This window comes from Chiloscyllium punctatum, chromosome 7 (genome assembly GCF_047496795.1).
Source record: "Chiloscyllium punctatum isolate Juve2018m chromosome 7, sChiPun1.3, whole genome shotgun sequence".
In the NCBI taxonomy this organism is placed as follows: Eukaryota; Metazoa; Chordata; class Chondrichthyes; order Orectolobiformes; family Hemiscylliidae; genus Chiloscyllium; species Chiloscyllium punctatum.
This window is the reverse complement of record NC_092745.1, coordinates 63,405,679-63,427,387: the sequence shown is the minus strand read 5'-3', so window position 1 is coordinate 63,427,387 and position 21,709 is coordinate 63,405,679. Positions and strand designations below refer to the sequence as shown.

Below are 21,709 nucleotides of genomic sequence, written 5' to 3'. Positions count from 1 at the left end.
GAAGACCTTTTCAGATAGCAGTTCTTCTAACCAAACCTAGGTGTTATGAAGGGGTATCTCAAATTTCCAAGCTCAAAGATGAGGAGAAATGAACTACCTCCCCTTCTTTATTGACCCACACCCTCAGTTGGTTACATTCAGGTTAATTACAAAGGACCCCATCCACTGTAGATTCCTTTCTCCCATAAAGAAAGGAATTTAAGTTTTAAAATAAGCCAATGTAAGCAGGCTTTCTCGAGTCTACAAAAGAGTGAATTTAGTCATTACTAATGCAAGAAGAAATAACACAACACATACATTGATTAGCAAGAATGTACGTAAGTCTTTATCAGTCACTTGTGAAGAGTATAGTGGAACGTTGATAGTTAATCAGAATTGATTTCAGAATTCTTGGCTTTCCAAGTTAGTTGAAATCCTTTTGCCAACAACTGGATGGCAGCACTGAGTGAGAAAGTCCTCCCTTTGTCTGGTTTCCTTTGACTGGTTTACTGACTTCTAGCACGCAGAGCAAGAGAACCCTTTACCTGCAATGAAGCAGGCGATCCTTTAATGGTAACCTTTACTGTATATTAGCATTCAAATGCTGGCGAACTAAAAAAAAAGTACTTCAGCCACCGGCACACAGCATCACAGCTCACAAGCACACCTTCTTCTACTAGGACTCACAAACAATGTTGAACTGAGTTTTAACACTTGTCCTTGTGCGTTCTTGAAAAGTGAATTCTCACAATCAGGCTGATGCTTTTCCTCTGATTATGTTCACAGTCTGAGACAACTGTCTCCCAGGAGATTGCAGTTCAACTTATTGTGAATTTCTCCCTTTTTAAGGACAGCCCTTAGAAGCTTCCTTCAGACCTTGTAAGATGTGAAATTTGAAGTTTTTTCTCTCTCGGCAGCTGTTGCATTTAAATCCACAGTCACCTTGGGGCTGGATGTCTTTTTTTTTAAAAGAAATGGTGCATTGGAGTTTGAAGTTATGTCTATAAGTGATCCAGGTTATAATCCATCATGATGATATAGTTAAAAATCATCTTAAAAAGACAAAGAATTGCTGATGCTGGAAATCAGAAACAAACCAGAATAACTGGAAGAAAAGTACAGCAGGCCTGGCATCATCTGCTGACAAAAATTAGAGGTAATGTTTCGGGTCCAGTGTCCGAAAAAGGGAAGAAGGCGCTGAAGAAAGATTACTGGATCTGAAACGTTAACTCTGCTTATCTCCACAGATGCTGCCAGACCTGTGAATTAAATGCAGGCCAAACAGATTCCCTTCCCTAAATGACACTAGTGAACCATTAATTTTGTTATGACGACCCCATGATTTCATGGCCACTGATAGTAATTTTTCAAAAAATTCTAGATTTGAGCACAAATTTCCCACCTGCGTGAATGTATATGAATGCAGTATCATTAACACGGACCTCAGGATTAATAGTCCAGTCATAAAGCCCACTGTGCACTGTACTGACAAAGTGCACCCAACTTTACAGCAGACTATAATTTGCAACCATCACTATTCAAACAGCTACATAATTTCTTAGATTAGACATCATAGGGGTGAGCATTAAAAGGTAAAATAACAGAGATCTAAGAATCAACGTTGCAAGTGAAGAGAGCAATACTAATTATGCTTTTAACATCAGTGACTTTTTGTCATTAAAAATATAAGTTTAATTTTGAATGGTCAAATTTTATAGTCATTCGTTAATGCCAACACAATGAAAGATTTGATGGCAAAAGAGGCACGAATGATTAATACACAGGTCAATGTAGAACAAATCATACAGGTAGCTCTCTTACAACACAGTAATTGCATTCCAGAAAAACCTCGCTTAATAGAAAAATCACTTAATAGAAATAATGGGGTCTATGGGAAAAGTGGGATTAGAGGCAGACCAGCAAAAAGCATCACACACGATCGCTCAAAAATCACCCAAAAGTCTAACGCAAAGTGTAGCATAGCCCGGGTGAAGGTTGAAATCATACTTATTAACAAAACAAAAAATAAATTTAACATAGTACATTTAAAAAATATAAGAAAGCTGCTCTCTGTACAGTAGCTCTCACAGAAAGCTGTTCTATCGGCAGCTGACATAGGCGCATGCGCAGAACTGCATGAAGACCAGAATACACATCAGGCATGCAAAGAATGGCACAGACTTTGGTGCTGACATTGCACACGCACAGAACACCGCATAGACTTCGGTGCATGTGCAGTATGGCATGAAGATCAGCACCGACATCATGCCTGCGCGGACATCGGTACATGCGCAGAACGGAGCAGAGATTTCAGTGTGCACATCATGCATGAACAAAGCATGTTAACCAATCCCTGCTGGAATCGCGCTATTGCTGTTGCCCAATTCTCCAGCGGCGTTTTAGCCAAATTGCACTGCTGAAACATTATCCCAGAACTATCTGTTTTTGCAATAAATGGTATTTTTTCATTATGGTGTTAATTCAAAATAAAATAAAGCTTTAAGTTTTAAAGCTGATTTGATCATTACATGCATGTCTTTCTTCTTAAATGCTAGTCAAACTGAAGTATGACCAAACAAAAAGGAATTTTGCTGTGCAAGTTTTCTCATGGGGAGTTAAACAATCAACTTGCATAATTGAAACTAACATTTCTAAATAATTGCCTTGGGAAAAGTGTAAAAGATTTGTCATTTTACAAGCTCCCATGCAAAGCAGTGCGTTCAAAGATTAAAAGAGGGACAAAAACTACTACTGAGCTAAAAATGGTAATTTAATACTCAATAAATGTGTCAGAGAACAAACAAGACAGGCAGCCTGCTCTTCTTGTAAAGCTTTCAACAAATCTGAACATTTTGCAGTGTGCAAAATAGGTTGAAGATTTGAAAAGCCAATGTTAACACCTTTCAATTAAACTTTAGTTGGAAAAGAAAGATTGCAGTGTCAAATATTGAGGCCAGTCTAATGGCCATGACGTCAAAATTTGCTTTATCAGCTCATGTCCAGATCCCACGTTAATAGCTAATGAATCTCCATATCATGTGCAAGGATGTAATTTAAACAGTTGGTTGACTTTCACATCTGAGCTTATCAAGCTTCGACAGGGATAACAAGGTTTGAGAAACAGTCCATAAATTGAAACAACGTAGGAAACATAAAACTTGGATTAAAGTAGTTGTTATAGAAAACAAAATGACAAAGCATGAAGAATTAGTTATAAGCATTTGAAACAAATATCTGTGCATTTACAAAACATACTCAAAATATGAAAAAATGTATATATTGTGTTCATAGAAAAAAGGGAATTTTGCTGCATTTTATCTAATGGTGTCAATTTAGCATCTCTACTTCATAATAAATACAAATCAAAATCAGACAACTGAGACAATTTGATCTGAATATTTACTTGGGTTGCAACTTCAAAAAAGCATTGGCAGTGTATCTCCTCGTCCAAAGGGAGTGTGTGTTTTTGGTTCCAAGCAACTAGTTTTGTAATTGCCATCCAGTTATGCAAATAGTCAGATAAACATAAGTGGCAAAACTAAAAATGAACCAAAGGGCCAAGAAACAATGAAATTTTAATTTAAAGAAAGTAAAGTAGTAAGGAAAAACAAAAGCAAAGAAAAATAAAGAAAACTTTAAGAGGGAAAGAAACTGAGAGAACTGTGATAAGATTTACAAATATGTAATTGTTGCACTTGGAAAAGAAAACCAGTCTGTAAAAAATTCCAAATTACTGTTGCCGCTCTGTAAAGTCATACACCTCTGCTAGAGAAGTAACATGGCAACATTTCCCCCGGGGTTGGAGGATTTAAGCTATAGGGAGAGGCTGAACAAGCTGGGGCTGTTTTCCCTGGAGCTTCGGAGGCTGAGGAGTGACCTTAGAGAGGTTAAATAAAATCAAGAGGGGCATGGATAGGGTAAATAGACAAAGTCTTTTCCCTGGGGTGGGGGACTCCGAAACTGGAGGGCATAAGTTTATGGTGAGAAGGCAAAAATATAAAAGATACCTAAGGGGCAACGTTTTCACCATGTGTGTGTGCGCAATGAACTGCCAGAGGAAGTGGTTGTGGATGGCACAATTGCAACATTTAAAAGACATCTGGATGGGTATATGAATAGGAAGAGTTAGGAGGGATATGGGCCGGGTGCTGGCAGGTGGGACTAGGACGGGTTGGACCGAAGGGTCTGCTTCCATGCTGTATGTCTCTATGACTATGACTCTATGTAGCAATTTGTAAATTTTGGATTTTGGGGTAAATCTTGAAACAAATGTTCAGCAGTGCGTATGATGTGGGTCTATTTTATGCATACAGTCTTATTATTTTGGTATCTCAAAAGATTCATAATATTGGTTTTGCAGTGGATTGTGCTGGATAAAAGATACAATTAGTCAGCAGCTGTTAATCATGAAGATCAACCAACTGGCAAATAGAAAGCACCAAAATCATTAACTGTTTCTTTTTACTAACAGGTCCAGATGACTGAGAAAGGTTAACTATTTATCTATGCACTAAGTCACCAAATTGCTTAGACAGTTATTGTGATCTATTATATTTAACTTTACCTGATAAAGTTCCCTCATAGCTATTAATTTGCATTCAAATTTTTCCAGGCTCCAGAACGTGCTTATGCCCAGTTTAGTATTTTTAACCTGCACCCGAATTCGAGTTTGGATGCTTTTATTTTCATTATCAGACTCTTCATGCCTGCCAAAATAAAACAGAAATGGGAGGAGAAGATGACCATGTGGCTCATCAAGCCTGCTCGATGATTCAATATAATCATGGCTGCTCTTAGGCTTCAACTTAATTTTCCTGCCAGTCCCCATATTTCAAAGATTTATAACAATTTAAGTGAAGACATTTCTCAGCTCAAATGATTGCTCTCTTATACGGAAACTGTCACCTGCTAATCTAGACTTTCCAACCAGTGAAATATTTAGTATGTACCTTGTAAATCTTCTTTAACTTTGATTGTTTCATAGGGATTTCCTTTCATTCTTCTAAATGCCAGAGAATATATTTAAGTCTTCAACAGTTGACAAACCTCTCAACCCTGAGACCAACCCTGTAAGTCTTCACTGTAGAGCCTCCATGCAAGTATATCCTTGCTTAAATATGGAGGCCAAAAACAGAGAGTATATTTTAGGTGTGGTCTCACCAAAAAGGTATACATTTTCAGCAAACTTGTTTATTCTTGTATTCAAATTCCCTTGCAGTTATTACCAATGTATCATTTGCTTTTGTAATTGCTTGCTGTACCTACATGCCAACATTTTATGCTCCTATACAAATGCTTCCAAGTCTCTAAGCATCAATAAGTTACAATTTACACACCTTTTAATATCCTACTTTCCTATTCTTGCGACCAAAGGTAACAATCTCACATTTTCCCAACTATATTCCATCTACCACTTACATCTATTGACTTAATCCATTTATAGTTCTTTGCAGACTCTTTATACTCTGCTTACAGGTTGCATTTTCAACTAGCTTTGATACGTCAGCAACCTTAACTACTTTAGTCTCTCCATCTAAGTCATTAATGTGCATTTTAGATAGCCAAAACCATACACTAATCCCCATAGCACTCCATTAGTCACAACCAGCGAACTTAAAAAGTTCTGATCTCTGCTTTTTCTCCATGAACTGAACCTTATGCTAAAAGAATCACTCGAACTCCATGAATCTATATCTTGTTCATGAACTTTTTTCGTAGCAGTTTACCAAATGACGTTTGGAAATCTAAATATACTACATTTATATAAAATACATTAGTGCTGCACAAACATTCAACAAAGTCATACATAAAAATGCAACTGTCAAATCGGTCAGCAAATCACAACAGTTCTCTTAGGAGTACTCTGATTGTGCTGAAAACCAACATTAATGTTATCATGAACAGCAACCTCCAGATATCAAAATAACTGGTTTGTGGCCAGTGCATCAGGTTGATACTCCAGGAAGTTATAGTACAAAAAGGCATATAAAATGGCCTTTGCTCAATTTGTTTGTTAAATCTGGCTTATTTTATGGAGTTAAAGTAGAATGAAGGCAAAGTACTTCACCAATGGACAGGAGGAAGTAAAAAAAAGACTATGTTGTTACAACTCTTTTCCACATTCAGAAACAACATTGGCAGAGGCCCTGGGAGCCAGCCAGTTCAAAAACGCACCTAAAATTCTATTACCAGACTCTCACATTGCACAAAGTCCAACTCACGCACATACCATACTATCAAGCTGTCCTTGTTAACTCACATCATTTCCCAGTCTGCTCACTGCTCAAATTTAAATTTTATATAAAGTGGTCATTTTTAAAGGGATATCTTTGCTCAGATTTTAGTTAACAACATTTAAATTAAATAACTAAATTTGAAAATTCTCAATAATGAACAAATATAATTAAAGAAACTAGAAGTGGTCAACCACAATCTAAATAACTCAATGCATCAGAACAATCTATGGGCAATAACTCTGATCCAGAATAAAGAGCTTCTTGCTAACAGTATGAGATTTTGAAAATTTGTTCATGGGATGGGGCGTCGCTGACAAGGCCTGCATTCGTTTCCATTCCCTACTTAATATATAAATAATGATTATATATAGTGCGTTCATCAATAAAACTATTCACCCTGTTGTATTTAGGGGTTATTTTTGGTGATACTGACCTACTGAAAACTGTGTGCTTCCTCAGGTTGATGCTAATAGTGTTAGCTTCCCGGATCATCACTGAAAGTTTCATGGACCTCCAATAGGAATTATCTGAAACACAAATCAGGGAATAAATAAGACATCAATTCTTTATTATCATGAAAAATGCATAAAAGGATGTTTAATTGTTGAATATAGGTAATTCTACAAGTAAAGGGAGCCAAAGAGAGAGTACAACTGAAACACAACTTCCATACTTTGTATTTCACTCTAAGTGAGACATGGTCAACATTCATTTGTGTTATCGATCATGCTATCAGCAGCTACAAACTGACGAAGCCCTTAAGGAGTACAAGGCTTTTTATTCATATATTAGAAGAAAGAGGGTGGCAAGGAAAGGAGTAGGCCCACTCAAGCACAAAATAGGGAAGTTATGCGTGGAGCCATAGGAAGTGGGAGAGATCCTTAATGAGTATTCACCAAGGAGAAGGACATGACTGATATTGAGATCAGGAATGAGTTTGTGAATACTCTAGACAATGTCAATATATTGAAGGAAGAAGTCTACCTTAATGCAATTTAGGAGACAAGTCCCCAGGGCTAGATAAGATCTATCCCAGGTTACAGCAAGAGGCAAGGGAAGCAATAGCTGGGGCACTAGCAGATATCTTCACATCCCCTTTGACCAGAGGCAAGGTTCCAGAGGACTCGAGATTAACCAATGTTGTTTCCTTGTTTAAGAAAGGAAGCAGGGATAATCCAGGAAATTATAAGCCAGTGAGCCTGACATCTTTGATGGGGAAGCTCTTGGAGAAGATACTGAGGGACAAGATATATGCACGTTTGGAAGAAAATGGACTTGTTGGTGACAGGCAGCATGGTTTTATATAGAAAAGGTCATGTCTGACCAACCTGACAGAATTTCTTGAAATGGTCACAAAGCTAATTGATGAGGGAAGGGCTGTGAATGTTGTTTATATGGACTTTGATAAGGTGTTTGATAAAGTCCCATATGGCAGATTGGTACAAAAATTAAAATCATAGGGGATTTGTGGTGGACTGGCTAGATGGATACAAAGCTGGCTTGGTTATAGAAGACAGAGGGTAGCAGTGGAAGGGTGTTTTCAAAATGGAGACTGACCACTAGTGGTGTTCCACAAGGATCAGCATTAAGTCCTCTATATGTTTGAAATACATGTAAATGATCTGTATGAAAGCGTAGGTGGTCTGATTAGCAAGTTTGCAGATGACAAGAAAATTGGTGGAGTTGCTGATAGTACTGGATTAGTGGTGCTGGAAGAGCACAGCAGTTCAGGCAGCATCCAACGAGCAGCGAAATCAACGTTTCGGGCAAAAGCCCTTCATCAGGAATAAAGGCAGTGAGCCTGAAGCATGGAGAGATAAGCTAGAGGAGGGTGGGCGTGGGGAGAGAGTAGCATAGAGTACAATGGGTGAGTGGGGGAGGAGATGAAGGTGATAGGTCAAGGAGGAGAGGGTGGAGTGGATAGGTGGAAAAGAAGATAGGCAGGTCGGACAAGTCAAGGAGACAGTAACTGAGCTGGAAGTTTGAAACTAGGATGAGGTGGGGGAAGGGGAAATGAGGAAGCTGTTGAAGTCCACATTGATGCCCTGGGGTTGAAGTGTTCCAAGGCGGAAGATGAGGCGTTCTTCCTCCAGGCATCTGGTGGCGAGGGAGCGGCGGTGAAGGAGGCCCAGGACCTCCATGTCCTCGGCAGAGTGGGAGGGGGAGTTGAAATGTTGGGCCATGGGGCGGTTTGGTTGATTGGTGCGGGTGTCTTGAGTACTGATGATTGTGAAAGAATACAACAGGATATGGATAGATTGGCAACTTGAGCAGAAAAATGGCAGATGTAGTTTAATCAGACAAATGCAAGTTGTTGCATTTTGGAGGATCAAATTTAGGTGCGAATTATACTGTAAGTGGCAGAACCCTTAGGAACATTAACTTCAGATGGATCTGGATGTGCAGGTCCATGATTCCCTAAAAGCGGCAACACAGGTTGCCAAGGTAATTAAGAAGGCATATGGCATGCTTGCTTTCATCGACCAGGGCATGGAGTATAACAGTTGGCAAACCATGTTGCAGCTATGTGAAATACTTGTTAGGGCACATTTAAAATATTGTGTGCAGTTTGATCACCACATTATCAGAACGATGTGGAAACTTTGAAGAGAGCACAGAGAAGGCTTACCAGGATGTTGCCTGGTCTCAAGGGTATGAGCTATGAGAAAAAGTTAAAAAGATTAGGTTTGTTTTTGCTGGAAAGGCTGCAGTTTGGAGACCTGAGAGTTCTACAAAATTAGGAGGCATAAATAGGGTGAATAATCAGAGGTTTTTTCCCCCAGGGTTGAAGTTTCAATTACAAGGGGTCGCGGGTTCAAGGTGAGAGGAGGAAAGTTTGAGGGAGATATGGCAAGGGAGGTTTTTATGCAGTGGTATGAGCCTGGAAAACACAGCCAGAAGAGGTGGTGGAAGCAGCCATGTTGATGACATTTAAGAGGCATCTGGATGGTTAGATAAATAGGGAGGGAATAGATGGATATGGACCGAATACAGGGCAGAAAGTTTGTTTTTTAGTTCAGTTAGGGCATGATGATTGGCTTGGACGTCAGAAAAGCTTGTTCCTGCTCTGTACTTGTTTTGTTCCTTGATTTTGTTTTGTTCTTGTGCAATAGTTTTTGGGGAACATATATATGGACACCCAAATATTTTTGTTCTTCCACAATTCCAAACTTCCTTACCAACAGAATCATCCAATTTGCCCTTTCTTGCATTCAAATTGGATGACCCCACAATTACCCACACCAAATGCATCAGCCAAAGTTTCTCCAAATGCTTGTAACTTGCTGCTTCCATATTCAAGGATTGAGAATATGTGGAAATAAATTACCTCTGGGACATTTGGTCTTTAAAATCCAAGCTACATGTTAACTTTTTTCTCTTTGGTACCTTTCCAACCTCTATTGACTTACTTTTCACCTAGTAACTATATATCTTGCCACACAAAAGCAGACTTGTGTCTACACTGTAAGTAAATACGTATGCAGGAGTTCTATAAGTCATCTGTTGACATAGTGGGTGGGATGTCAAGAGTGACAGAGTGAAGGAAATGAAACAGAGGAAGAGGGATTTGAAAGCAAATTCAGGAATGAAAGATAGTACACAAACAAACATAATCCTTGTTTTCTCCCATCTCCCTCCCTACAAGCATACAAACCATTCAGCCCCTCATGCCTACCTGCTCCACCATTCAAAAATGGTCATGGCCAAACGGTGTGTTTCAAATTGCATCTATGTCTAATAACCTTTGATTCCCTTGCCAAACAAGAAACTATCTACCTCTGCCTACAAAATGTTTAATGACCCCACCTTTAGTGCCTTCTGAGGCAGAAAGAGTACCAAAGTCTCTCAACATTCGAGACAGTAAATTTCTCCTGATCTCGATCTTAAAAGGACAACCCTAAGTTTAAAACAGTGCTGCCTAGTTCTGGACTCACCCACTAGAAGAAGCATCTTTTCTATATCTGCCTTATCAAAAATATTCAGGATCTTATGCACTTCAACCACATTATCTCTCAGTGTTATAAACCCCAGTGGAAACAAGCCCAGACTGTCCAACATATCCTAATATAATAACCAGCTTATTCCACACATCAATGTAGTAAACCTCCTCGGAAGTGCCTCCAAATCATTTACATCCTTTCTTAATAAGGAGACCGAAACTGCACACAGTATTTGAGATGTGGTCTGAATATTCTGCATAGAAGCATTACAACATCCTTACTTGCCTGGTCAATTTTTCTTGTAATAAAAAGTGGCATGCCACTAGCTTTCTTGATTATGTGCTGCACTGAACCTCAGAATCCTACAGTTATTCTTCGTGCAAGTAATATTCTATTTATCATCCTTCCTACCAAAGTAAAAAGCTTCACAACTTCCAAATTATATTCCATCTGCTAGACATTTGCCCATTCAACCTAACTATATCCATCTCAATTCAATTATGTCTTCCTCACAACATAACTTGTGCCCATCTTTGTGCTGTCTCTGAATTTAGCTACCATGCCTTTGTTCTCTTTAACTAAATAATTGATGTAAATGTAGAGGTCAAAGCACTGACCCCTGTGGGACTCCACTCATCATATCCTGAAAATCAGACAGAACAATTTTCGTGTGCTCTCTTCTTTCTGCCAACCAGCTAGCCAAATCTCCTATTCATACTTAACACAATAAGCTTTTATTTTCATAACCTTTGATGTGGCATCTTATCAAATGGCTTCTGGAAATTCAAATACAGCATATCTTTTGCCTCTCCTTTATTCATAACGTATGCTACTTCTCAGGAGAAATCAAATAAATAGGCTAAACATTACGCCCCTTGCACAAAATCATAATGACTCTTTGCAATTACTTGAGTTTGTTTGCTACGTGCCCTGCATCAAACAACTTCATGATGATTCTAAAGTCTTCTCCATGACGGACAACAAACTAACTATCCCAAGTTTCCCATTTTCTTCCTGCCTTTTTAAAATAGAGGGGTTATATTTGCTACTTTCCATTCTTTTGGAACTTTTACTGAATCAAAGAAATTTTGGAAAGCCAACACCACTCTACTCATTAGCAATGTCTTTTAAGAATCTAGCTTAAGCCAATCTGGACCAGAGACTTGTCACGCTGCAGCTCTTTAAGTTTGCTCAGTACCACTTCCCTCATGATTGTAATTCACTCTTCCTCTCTCCTTTCCAACTCCTGATTTACAGCTATTATTGGTATGATTTTTGTGATCACTTTAATGTTTGTTCTTTTCATCCGTATTTTCTGCTGTTAAATCCCCGTTCTTAATACCTAGTGGACCAAAACTCACTTTACTACTTCTTTTCGTTTTGAAGCAATTTTTGCTATCCATTTTATATTCCGAGCTAGCTTCTTCTCATACACTAAATTCATCATCCTGATTACTATTTTAATAATTCTTTTTCATTAGTGTTCTCCATGTCCAGAGTGCCATTTAATAACTGCAAGTATCAGCAATGGGTTATAAATCAGAAGCAAGAGGGTCTGAATTCCACTAATTGAATTGGAGAAAATCAACATGAATTCATGTAATATGGTGAGTTAATGCTATGATCCCACATCTCTGCCAGAGTGTTAACCTCAAGATATAGGAAGGGTTTGGAGGGATCTGGGCTGGATGCTGGCAGGTGGGACTAGATTGGATTGGGATATCTGGTCAGCATGGACTGGTTGGACCGAAGGGTCTGTTTCCATGCTGTACATCTCTATGATTCTATGTGTCATACTGATCCAAGGATGAGTCTCCCATCAATTTTCCAACAAGCAGCTGACTGACTGATAGTAAGAATTCCAGAAAGAAATTTATTGCTCAAGTAACTTGTGATGTGAAACTGTCATTTCATATTTCAGAAAAACAACATACCTTTACATGAAGTATTATTTTGAGTCTCCTGTCGCTTTCTTTGTTCCTTCTGCATTCTTTCCAAATCTTTTGTCATCTTTCTCTTCTCTGCCTCCAGAGCATCAAGAAATTTTACATGGCGTATATTATGATCTTCTAGAGCCTTAGAGGTAAGTTAAAAAAGTTAAAGTTTTCTCCAAAACACTTAGCGCAGGATTGATCAATCCTAATTTGCATTGACACTTCTTAATTTCATTGACACAAACATAGCCTATCTGCAAAACACAAAGAAAATGTTTCCAGGAGAATATGATAAACTCCCATCTCTTGTTGCATAAGTAAGGCATCAATGGTAATCAACTGATGGATACAAATGTTGGAATTGGGTCATCAAGTCTAATTGCAAGGCCAACAGGACCTTGGCTAGGCTAATAGAATCGACAAAAGAAAATAAGCCAACTTTAGGACATAAACATGTAGAAAGACGTTTTAAAAATCTCCTTGGCAGTCACGGAAGCATGGTCACAAGACAACCCAACCTTGAGGGTTTTAACTGCACACTTTCTCAGCAGAACAGAGGACAAAGGCTTAGAGAGAGAGAGAGAGAGCAAGTCAGGTCCTCCCATTATTTACTAATGATTTAAAAGATCATTAGTAAATAAAAAGTTCTAGTTGCAAGACTGTAGGCTTCTACCACAGATTAAAATTTGGTGTTGTCACAAAGCTAATCTTTTTTCTGAAAGCTGTTCCTTTTCTCAAGGATACAGTGTCCTTGGTTTTTTTCAGAGGGGTAATGAAACGCTGCGGATGCCAATTAGACTAGTTTGGTACAGAGATTAAAAGGGTATTGAGAGGCCTTTTTGTTTATATGTAAACAGATAAGATTTCAGGCCAAAATGGTCATGTTTTGGAAATGACCAGTATAATGAAAGGGGAGCGGTCAGCTCTCACGCTGAGCAGTTCAGTTCAGTCCAGAACTAGTTAGGAGTTTGACAGTGAGCCTTGCGGAAACCCTCCTCTCTTCCTGCCCTTCTAACTTTAACCTGTAAGCATCTATTCAATTTTTTTTACTGTGTTTTAGGGAGCTTTGTTTATTGGATCTGTTGTGTATATTCAGAATAGCATAATTTAGTCCAGTTTGGATAAACTGAGTTCTGTAGGGGTTCGTTATTCTGTTCTTTGTGCTTCATTGTGTAATTTTGTGAGTAAATTTCTGTCGGTTTTAAAACCTAGTAGTCAACCTCCGGGTAATTTTCACTATACACTTACCAAAACAAATTGCAAAGTTATGGTCTGGGTTGCCTGCTCAAGAATGTTTTGAGTGCTCTGGCCTAATCCACAACAGGTTGTGGGCTCTTTGCGGGAGTGGTGGGTGCTAGTGTCTTTACTTTGGGTGTTGGTTTGGTTGGGTAGACAGAGCTTGGGATAGTAATGGCCTTTTCAGTCATCAAACGTTTTCTGGAAGTGGATGCAGTGACTTTGGAAGTATTGTAAAAAGGGAATAAGACCAAGCTCCAGGAATTAGCAGAGAAGCTGGAATAGAAGGAGAGATAATTACAGCAGTAGCTCAGCATTTAAACTTACCAGGGAAACCAGAGTCTGTAGAGGTGGCAAGAATTTGATTGCAAATGAAGCAGCATGAGTTAGAGGTGAGAGACAAGGAAAAGGCAGCAGAAATGAAACAGTTTGAGTTACAATTAAAAGCAGAAGAGAGGGAAAAACAAAGAGAAGCAGAACAGAGAGAGAAAAAGAGACCAGCAGACAAAAGGGAAAAAGAGAGAGCAGAAAAAGAAAAAAAAAAGAGAGCTTTTGAACTTTAAAAACTAACACTTAAGAAGGAAAGACAGCGTAAAAGGCTGAAGATAAAGAGGCTGAAGGTAACCTTAGTGACCTCCTGTGGAAGATGAGAGAGTTAAAACAGCAAGGTTAGCAGCTTAAGTGGCTGGTGATTATGAGCTGGTCCATAAAACACAGTTTGGCTTCCAGAATCAATTTCAGTCCATGAGGGATAGAAATTAGGGCAAAGAGAAATCCTCACGTGGAAAGGGAAAGGTAGATCTCAGTGAAGATCATAAGGATAACTTACCACATGGTAAAGAAGAAGCTCTTGAGTGGGACAAAGTTAAAAAGCTCCAGTGTTTTCATTGTAATAACGTGGAACACACAAAATCCACAGTACTAGTGGGTTAGGAGAAACCAGATAAGCCTGGGAGTTTTGTTGGACTAGTAACAAAAAGCATAAGGGAAGTTAGACAACTAGATCAGAGTGTACAAAATGATCAGAGGTTGATTAAGGAGGAAGTGCCAGATCTGCTTAAACATGTACATGCAAGGATAAAGTTTATTCACATAAGTCAGGAGTAGCAGGTAAAGAGGTTACAATATTAAGGGATGCAGGATCCTCTCAGTCTGTAAAGCTAAAGGATGAGGAGACTATTGGTAGAAAAACGTACTGGTAACAGGAATTCATGGTGACACAAAAAGTGCTCAATTATGTAAAGTGAGGCTAGAGAATTCAGGGAAGAATGGAGAATTCGTGGCAGGAGTACTGGACAAACTCTCAGCTCCAGGAATACAATTTATCCTTGCAAATGATGTAGCTGGTTCATCGATAGGCATGCTACCTATTCTAGTTGAAAAGCCAGTGGAGACATAGGCAACTGCAGACATGAAGGATGTTTATCCAGGAATTTTCGCTGATTGTGTGGTCACAAGATCACAGAGGCACAAGCTGAAGAATGGGGAATTAAGGGCACAAATACGGAAGCTGACAAAGCTTTATCCAAGACTTTTTTTGACCAGGTAAATGGCACAGAGCAGGAGCAAATAGGTAAACATGCAAGTATCTTAAGCTCTAAGCAGATTGAATTACAGCAGAAAGATGAGAACTTAAAACAGTTGTATCAAAAGACATTTACACAGAGGAGAGTGAATGCATCCCTGTGTGTTATTACTTAATGAATAATGTCTTAATGAGGAAATGGAGACCATCACACATTCAAGCAGGTGAGAAATGGGCAGAGATTCAACAAATTCTTTTGCCAGTAGGGTATAGAACGGAGATGCTGCAAGTGGCACATGAGCTACCACTTGGAGACATTTGGGGGTGAGGAAAACACAGACTAAAATACAAAGACATTTTTACTGGCCTGGACTACACAAAGATGTAGTTGAATTTTGCCAGACGTGTTATGTATGTCAGCTAATCGGAAAACCACAGGCAGCAATAAAACCTGCACCTTTAATACCTATTCCAACATTTGAGGAACCTTTCACAAGAGTCTAACTTAATTGTGTAGGTCCCCTACCGCAAACAAAAAGTGGGAATAAGTATTTATTAACAATAATGATGAGTCGACTAGATTTCCAGAGGCAATCCCATTATACAACATCACAGCAAAAAGGGTTATAGAAGAATTACTTAAATTTTTTTTAAAGTAGATACGGACTACCAATAGAGAGCCAGTCAGGTGAAGGATCAAACTTCACATCCAAACTATTCAAGAAAGTTATGGATAACTTGGGAATAAAGCAATTCAAATTTACTGCGTACCATCCAGAATCGCAGGGAGCGTTCGAGCGATGCATCAATCACTAAACACTATGTTGAGGGCTTATGGTCAGGACAATGCAGATGATTGGGATAAGGGAGGTTCGTATGTACTCTTTGCAATCAGAGATGCATCGAATGAATCGAACAAATTCAGTCCATTTAAATTAATATTTGGGCATGAAGTAAGAGGTCCGTTAAAATTGATTAAGGAGAAATTAATAAGTCAGAATTCGGAGACTACCCATTTGAACTATGTGTCAAATTTTACAGAACAATTAAATAGAGCTGGAGAGTTGGCTAGACAGCATTTAAAAGTATCAAAATGTACAATGAAACAGGAAGCAGATAAGAAATCACATATTCGCAATTTTGCAATTGGGGATAAGGTATTGATTAAAAGCAAGGTTTAGTGGACCTTATCAAATTAAGAAATTGAGTGAGGTGAACTACTTGATAAGGACTCCAAACAGGAATAAATCTCAGTGTGTCATGTGAATATGCTCAAAAGGTATTTTGATAGGGAAGGAAAGCAAGAGGAGCAGGTGTTAATGATTACAGCACAGAAGGAAGAAGCAAGTTCAGAGGATTCTGAACTGGACATTCCTCAAATCAAATTAGACACTGAGGAAGTTGTCAAAAATTGGAATAAGTTACTGAGTTACCTTCCACAAGAAAATCGAAATGACCTGAAAGAGTTATTGCTATCACGTGGGGAAATATACTGAAACAAATTGGGAATTACTAACTAATTGTGCATGATGTAGATAGAGGAGATGCTGTTCCGATTAAGCAACACCCTTAGGCGCACAACCCTCTAAAGTTGGCACAGGTTCAGGAGATAGAGCGCATGCTCCAAGATGGCATAATCAAATTGAGCTACAGTGACTGGAACTCACCCATAGTCATAGTGCCAAAGCCAGATGACACCCAACGGTTATGTGTGAACTATTGCAAAGTCAATGCCGTTACAAAGATTGATGCATATCCAATTCCACGGTTGGAGGACTGTGCCGAAAAAGTGAGACAAGAACTTATATTTCCAAGTTGGACTTGCTCAGAGGCTACTGGCAAGTCAAAGGCAATTTCAGCTTTCGTAATGCCAAATGGACTATATCAGTTCAAAGTCATGCCATTTGGTATGAAAAACGCTCCAGCCACTTTTCAGAGACTGACTAATAAAGTCATTGTCGGATTACCCAACTGTGTGGTGTATATCAATGACCTGGTGATTTTTAGTCACTGGTGGAAGGAACATTTACAGCATTTATCAGACTTGTTTGATCGACTTCAGAAGGCTGGCTCGGTGGTAAACCGAGCTAAAAGTGAATTTACCAAAAACCAAGTCACCTTCCTGGGCTATGTTATTGGACATGGACAAATGGCCCCATGGAATGCAAAAACAAAAGTAATTGGGGAATTCCCCACACCATTACAAAAAAAAAGCAGTACTACAGTTCTGGGTAAAATCCACTCAATTCCAAAAGTGTTGCCGTACTCTAACATTGTGGTTGCTCCACTAACAGAATTGTTAAAAAAGGGCAAGATGTTTCAGTGGACAGTGGACTATCAAGAGGCATTTGACAGCCCAAAAACTGTGTTAACCACTATCCAGTATTAGCCACACCGGATTACACGAAGCTTTTCAAGGTGGCTATTGATGCCAGTGATGTGGGTGCTGGTGCAGTGCTCCTGCAGGAGGATGACGAGGGGATAGAAAAACCCATCGTGTATATTTCCCAGAAGTTGAACGTTCATCAACAGAAATATTCAACAGTGGAGAAAGAGACTTTAAGTTTTTGTTGGCATAACAACATTTTAGTGTTTCTATTACCAGCAATGCATCTGAAACAATTGTATACACTGATCATAAACCATTGCCATTTGTGGAAAAATTTAAGGACAAAAATGCCAGACTGTTTAGATGGAGCTTGTTGTTACAGCCATTCAATTTGACAATTGTGCATGCGGTAGATCGCGAACACGCGATTGCCGATACGTTATCAAGACTCAAATGATACATCGGTGTTTAGTGGTGGGTGTGCCATGGCCTGAATTTACATGTGGTTGTGCATGTTTGCATGTTTATAGTTATTATAGGGTATATGTGCATTTAGACTACTAACCGGGTTTTTGAAGGGTTTTAAAAATCAAGCCATCTTTTGGTATTGATGGTTCATTTTTTTTAAAAAGAGGAGAGGTGTCACAAAGCTGAACCCTTTTTTCAAGGATACTGTGTTCTTGTTTTTTTTCAGAAGGGTAATAGACCGCTCCTGGTGCTGATTAGACTGGTTTGATATAGAGCTTAAAGGGTATTGAGAGACATTTTGTTTCTACGTGAACAGATAAGACTTCAATCTAAAATGGTCATGATTTGGAAGTGTGCTGAAAATGAGTGGTTGCTGTTAAAAACGCAGCAGGTCAGGCAGCATCCAAGGAACAGGAGAATCGATGTTTCGGGCATCAGCCCTTTGGAAGTGGCCTGTATAATGAAAGGGGAGCGGTCAGCTCTCTAGCTGAGCAGTTCAGTTCAGTCTATCTAGAACTAGTTGGGAATTCAACAGTAAGCTGTGTGGAAACTCTCTCTCTCTTTCTGCTCTTTTAACTGATTTTTCAAGAGCTTTGCTTATTGGGACTTTTGTGTATATTCAGAACACCATAATTAAGTCTAGTTTGGATAGACTGAGTTCTCTCGGGGTTCTTTATTCTGTTCTTTATGTTTCATTGTGTAATTTTGTGAATAAACTTCTGCCTGTTTTAAAACCTAGTAATCAACCTAGCTAGCTTACTCTGGGTAATTTTCACTGTACATCTACCAAACAAATTACAAAGTTATGGTCTGGGTTGCCTGCTCAAGAATGTTTTGAGTGGTCCATAATTTTGAGCGGTCTAGTCCATAACAGTACCAAAATTAACCAATCTCAATGTGATGTATCAATGTACTAACAATATTGGAGGCAGGTTTGTACACTTGGAACCTACTCAATTAATTCTTCATATTACTGTACCTGTTTGGTTGCTAAGGCTTCCAGCTCCAGACGCTTCCTATTCACTGCCACCACTTGTTCAAGTTGCTTATTTACTTGCATCTCTTGTTTAAGCTGTTTTTTTACATTCTGCAGCTCCTCAATTTCTATATTTTTTTGGCTTTCCTTCACCTGAACCATTAAAAAGAAAGAAAATTTGAAATATTCTCAAATGGATTAAATGCTTTCACCTTCAAATAAGCTGGATGTAATGGAACAAAGCAAACAACACTCTACCAGATAGTGAATTAACATACAAACCAAGTGCCAAGATACATAAAAATAAAAGCAAAATACTGTGGACATTTAGAAATTTGAACTGAAAACTGAAACATTTAGCAAAGTTCAGCAGGTCTGACAGCAATGTAGGGAGAGAAGCAGAGTTAGGGCTTTGACTCCAAGATGCTTTTTCAGACAAGTTATTCTGAGGTCATCTCCAAATCAAAACATTAAATCGGATTCTCTCACCATGGATGCTGTTACACTTGCTGAATTTTTCTTGTTTTTATGCCAAGATAGGTGTCTGATTAGCCCAAACCAGTGCAATGCTGCTCTTTGTCACAAAAGCTAATGTACACAAGAGCAATAAAGGATCTATGGCAGTGTTTTCACGGCTGTAATCACAGTTCAAAGTTTAATTAAGTACTACACTGCTTAAGCCTTGTTTTTAATGCACTACCCTTTTTTTCTCCATCCTCCAATATGATGATCACCACATGATCTCTTTAACATGCATGGTTTCTCTATAAAAAGTGTGTCTGAAAAACATTATCTTGTCCTTTCTGAAAATCAGAGTGACATTTTATATTCTTTTTGGGGTGATCAGAACAATGAGGTGGTTCTCATAAAATATGAGTTCCCTGACTGGACCAGGTTAATAGCCCCAGTCAGGGAGACCTGGGCTGACAGATACAAATAGGCATGTCAGAGGTTCTGTTCACTTTGAGAGCTGGCTTTAAAGAAGCGGACCAGTGACAAGAACTATGCACATGTAACTAAAGGATGACCTGGTGACAGGATATTGGCCTGTGTGGAGAATTAGACCTGAAATTGTCTATTTTCATCTTTTAACATTGTACAATTTTCTAAAAAGTTACAAACATCCAATTGACAAAAACATAATACTGTGTTTTAATGCAGTAATTTTTTAAAGTATGGATGCAACTGGCACTAACTTTCACAACTGCTGAAATAAATTACAGCTGACAATACATTGTTTCACATTTAAACTCAAAGTAAAATAGTCTAGTCTTTATAATCCTCACACATCTACCCAGCAGAATACAGTTTCCTACATCTCACAACTCACTTCATGCACAAACTAGCAACACATCAAACAGCCACACAAAAAGAATGGAACCACACAAGAAAATTCAGCACAATACACACTGCATTCCAATTGTGTATCCTCCAAATGACAAAACGTTTCAAGCATATCAGTTACTAGCAGAAATTAATGCTGATAATGCATTCTCATATGTGTTGTTGTTTAAAAAAAATTACCAATTCCTTTTCCAGTTCTTTTATTTTATTCTCATACAGTGATTTTTGACTAGATAACTCCTTCTGAGCCATTTCCTTTGCAACTTGGATCCCCTGCATCATTTCTTTTTTGGCTTGTAATCGTGCTTCTTCAATTTCAACTTCAAGTCTGCCAAAACAAAAAGAATAAAGAGGAAGAACTAAAAAAAAAGAGGATCTAGAGCTGTGTAATTCCTCAACTTGATTATTTGTGTCATCATTTCCATGCATACCAATAATGTTATGAAACATGGAACTCTATAGCACAAAGAGTTTATTAAGCCGAAAACGGTTGCATCTCACACTGAAAGCTCGATTCAATTAGTGCCATTCCATTGTTCAGCCTAAAACCATTGACTTTCTTTTTAAACCTTATCAGTTTTCCTTGTGAAAGTTCTTATGGATTCTATTTCTACTCAGAAACTGGGAGAGGATGTCATGTTCAATGTTTATTTTATTTAACCTATTTTGCTTATCAACCTGTTCAGAGACATTATTGCACACCTCTGGAGCAGGTAAGACTTGAATCCAGGCCTCTCAGTCCAGGGGTAGGGACACTACCACTGCTCCTTAAGAGGCCCTGCCTATCCTCAGCTTAAAAATTTGTACCTAACCTCTTCTTAGGTTCAAAATTAGCCCTCAGTACTGATTCAATCACTCGTGCAAGATTGCCCCAATCAAAATCACTCAAATGTTACCATTTCTATCCAATCCTCCCAATCTTTCTTATGAAAGAAAAATACTGTAGCCTTTTGTTGCATGTAACCCAATAACTTATGTTTGTACTTAGTTTGGAGATAAGAAACAATAGGGACAAAAAAAAAGAAACTCTGATGGGAGGAATGTGCTGTCTTGGCTTCACTTTCACACCATTCATATTAAGAGTCCCCACAGAGCACTGTTTTCCACTTCAATGCTCCACTATGGAGTGCACTGACACCTTACATTGTAATACAGCTTCCAGGCTATTTTGCACAGAGACAGGCACCCAACGCATGCAAAGAAGCATTGGTATCCCAGAGCTCGTTACTTGCTCTCTCTTCTTTTTAGTGCCTTGTCCTTTCAGCCACAGCTTAAAGTCTTTCCATACTTCTATCTCATATAGCCTTTAAGCACAAACACAAAACCAGAGAGCTTGTGATGGTTGTCAGATTGAATGGTTATTAAGTTGGGGAGTTGCACAGACAGATGAACATATGACTGTGCAGCACCATCCTATGTCAATGTAACACCTATAGCATGTGTCAGCAGTTAACAGAGCAAATATACTTCATACACTTCAGCCAAATCACAATGTCACAAAATCAAAAAGCAGCAGTTCTTGGTCAAATCAAGGGTGACTAAAATTAGTCAGGGGGTCCTGTTATAGTCAGTCAAGGGCTACATATAATCTCAGTCAAAGGACTTGGGCATGATCAATCAGCAAACTGGGACAGTCAAGGTCAGACTAGGGTGTAGGTCACAGTCAGTCCAGCAGATCTTGTGCTACCAATCCAGGGCTACAAAGCAAGTCAGTTAGGGTTTTGCTCAGAGATTAGTCAGG

General features: G+C 38.8%; 1 protein-coding gene across 2 annotated transcripts in view; it reads right to left on the bottom strand.

Moving 5' to 3' along the window:
• The window catches only part of kif14 (kinesin family member 14), a 114,462-nt gene that overhangs the window by 35,970 nt on the left and 56,783 nt on the right, over window positions 1-21,709 (bottom strand). For both annotated transcript variants that reach the window (XM_072573837.1, XM_072573838.1), the window contains exons 17-21: window positions 20,149-20,296; window positions 18,628-18,777; window positions 12,091-12,232; window positions 6,649-6,742; window positions 4,544-4,685 (exon numbers count right to left, since the gene is read on the bottom strand). In XM_072573837.1, the coding sequence (XP_072429938.1) occupies window positions 4,544-4,685; window positions 6,649-6,742; window positions 12,091-12,232; window positions 18,628-18,777; window positions 20,149-20,296 (676 nt within the window). The remainder of the gene's footprint in view (window positions 1-4,543; window positions 4,686-6,648; window positions 6,743-12,090; window positions 12,233-18,627; window positions 18,778-20,148; window positions 20,297-21,709) is intronic.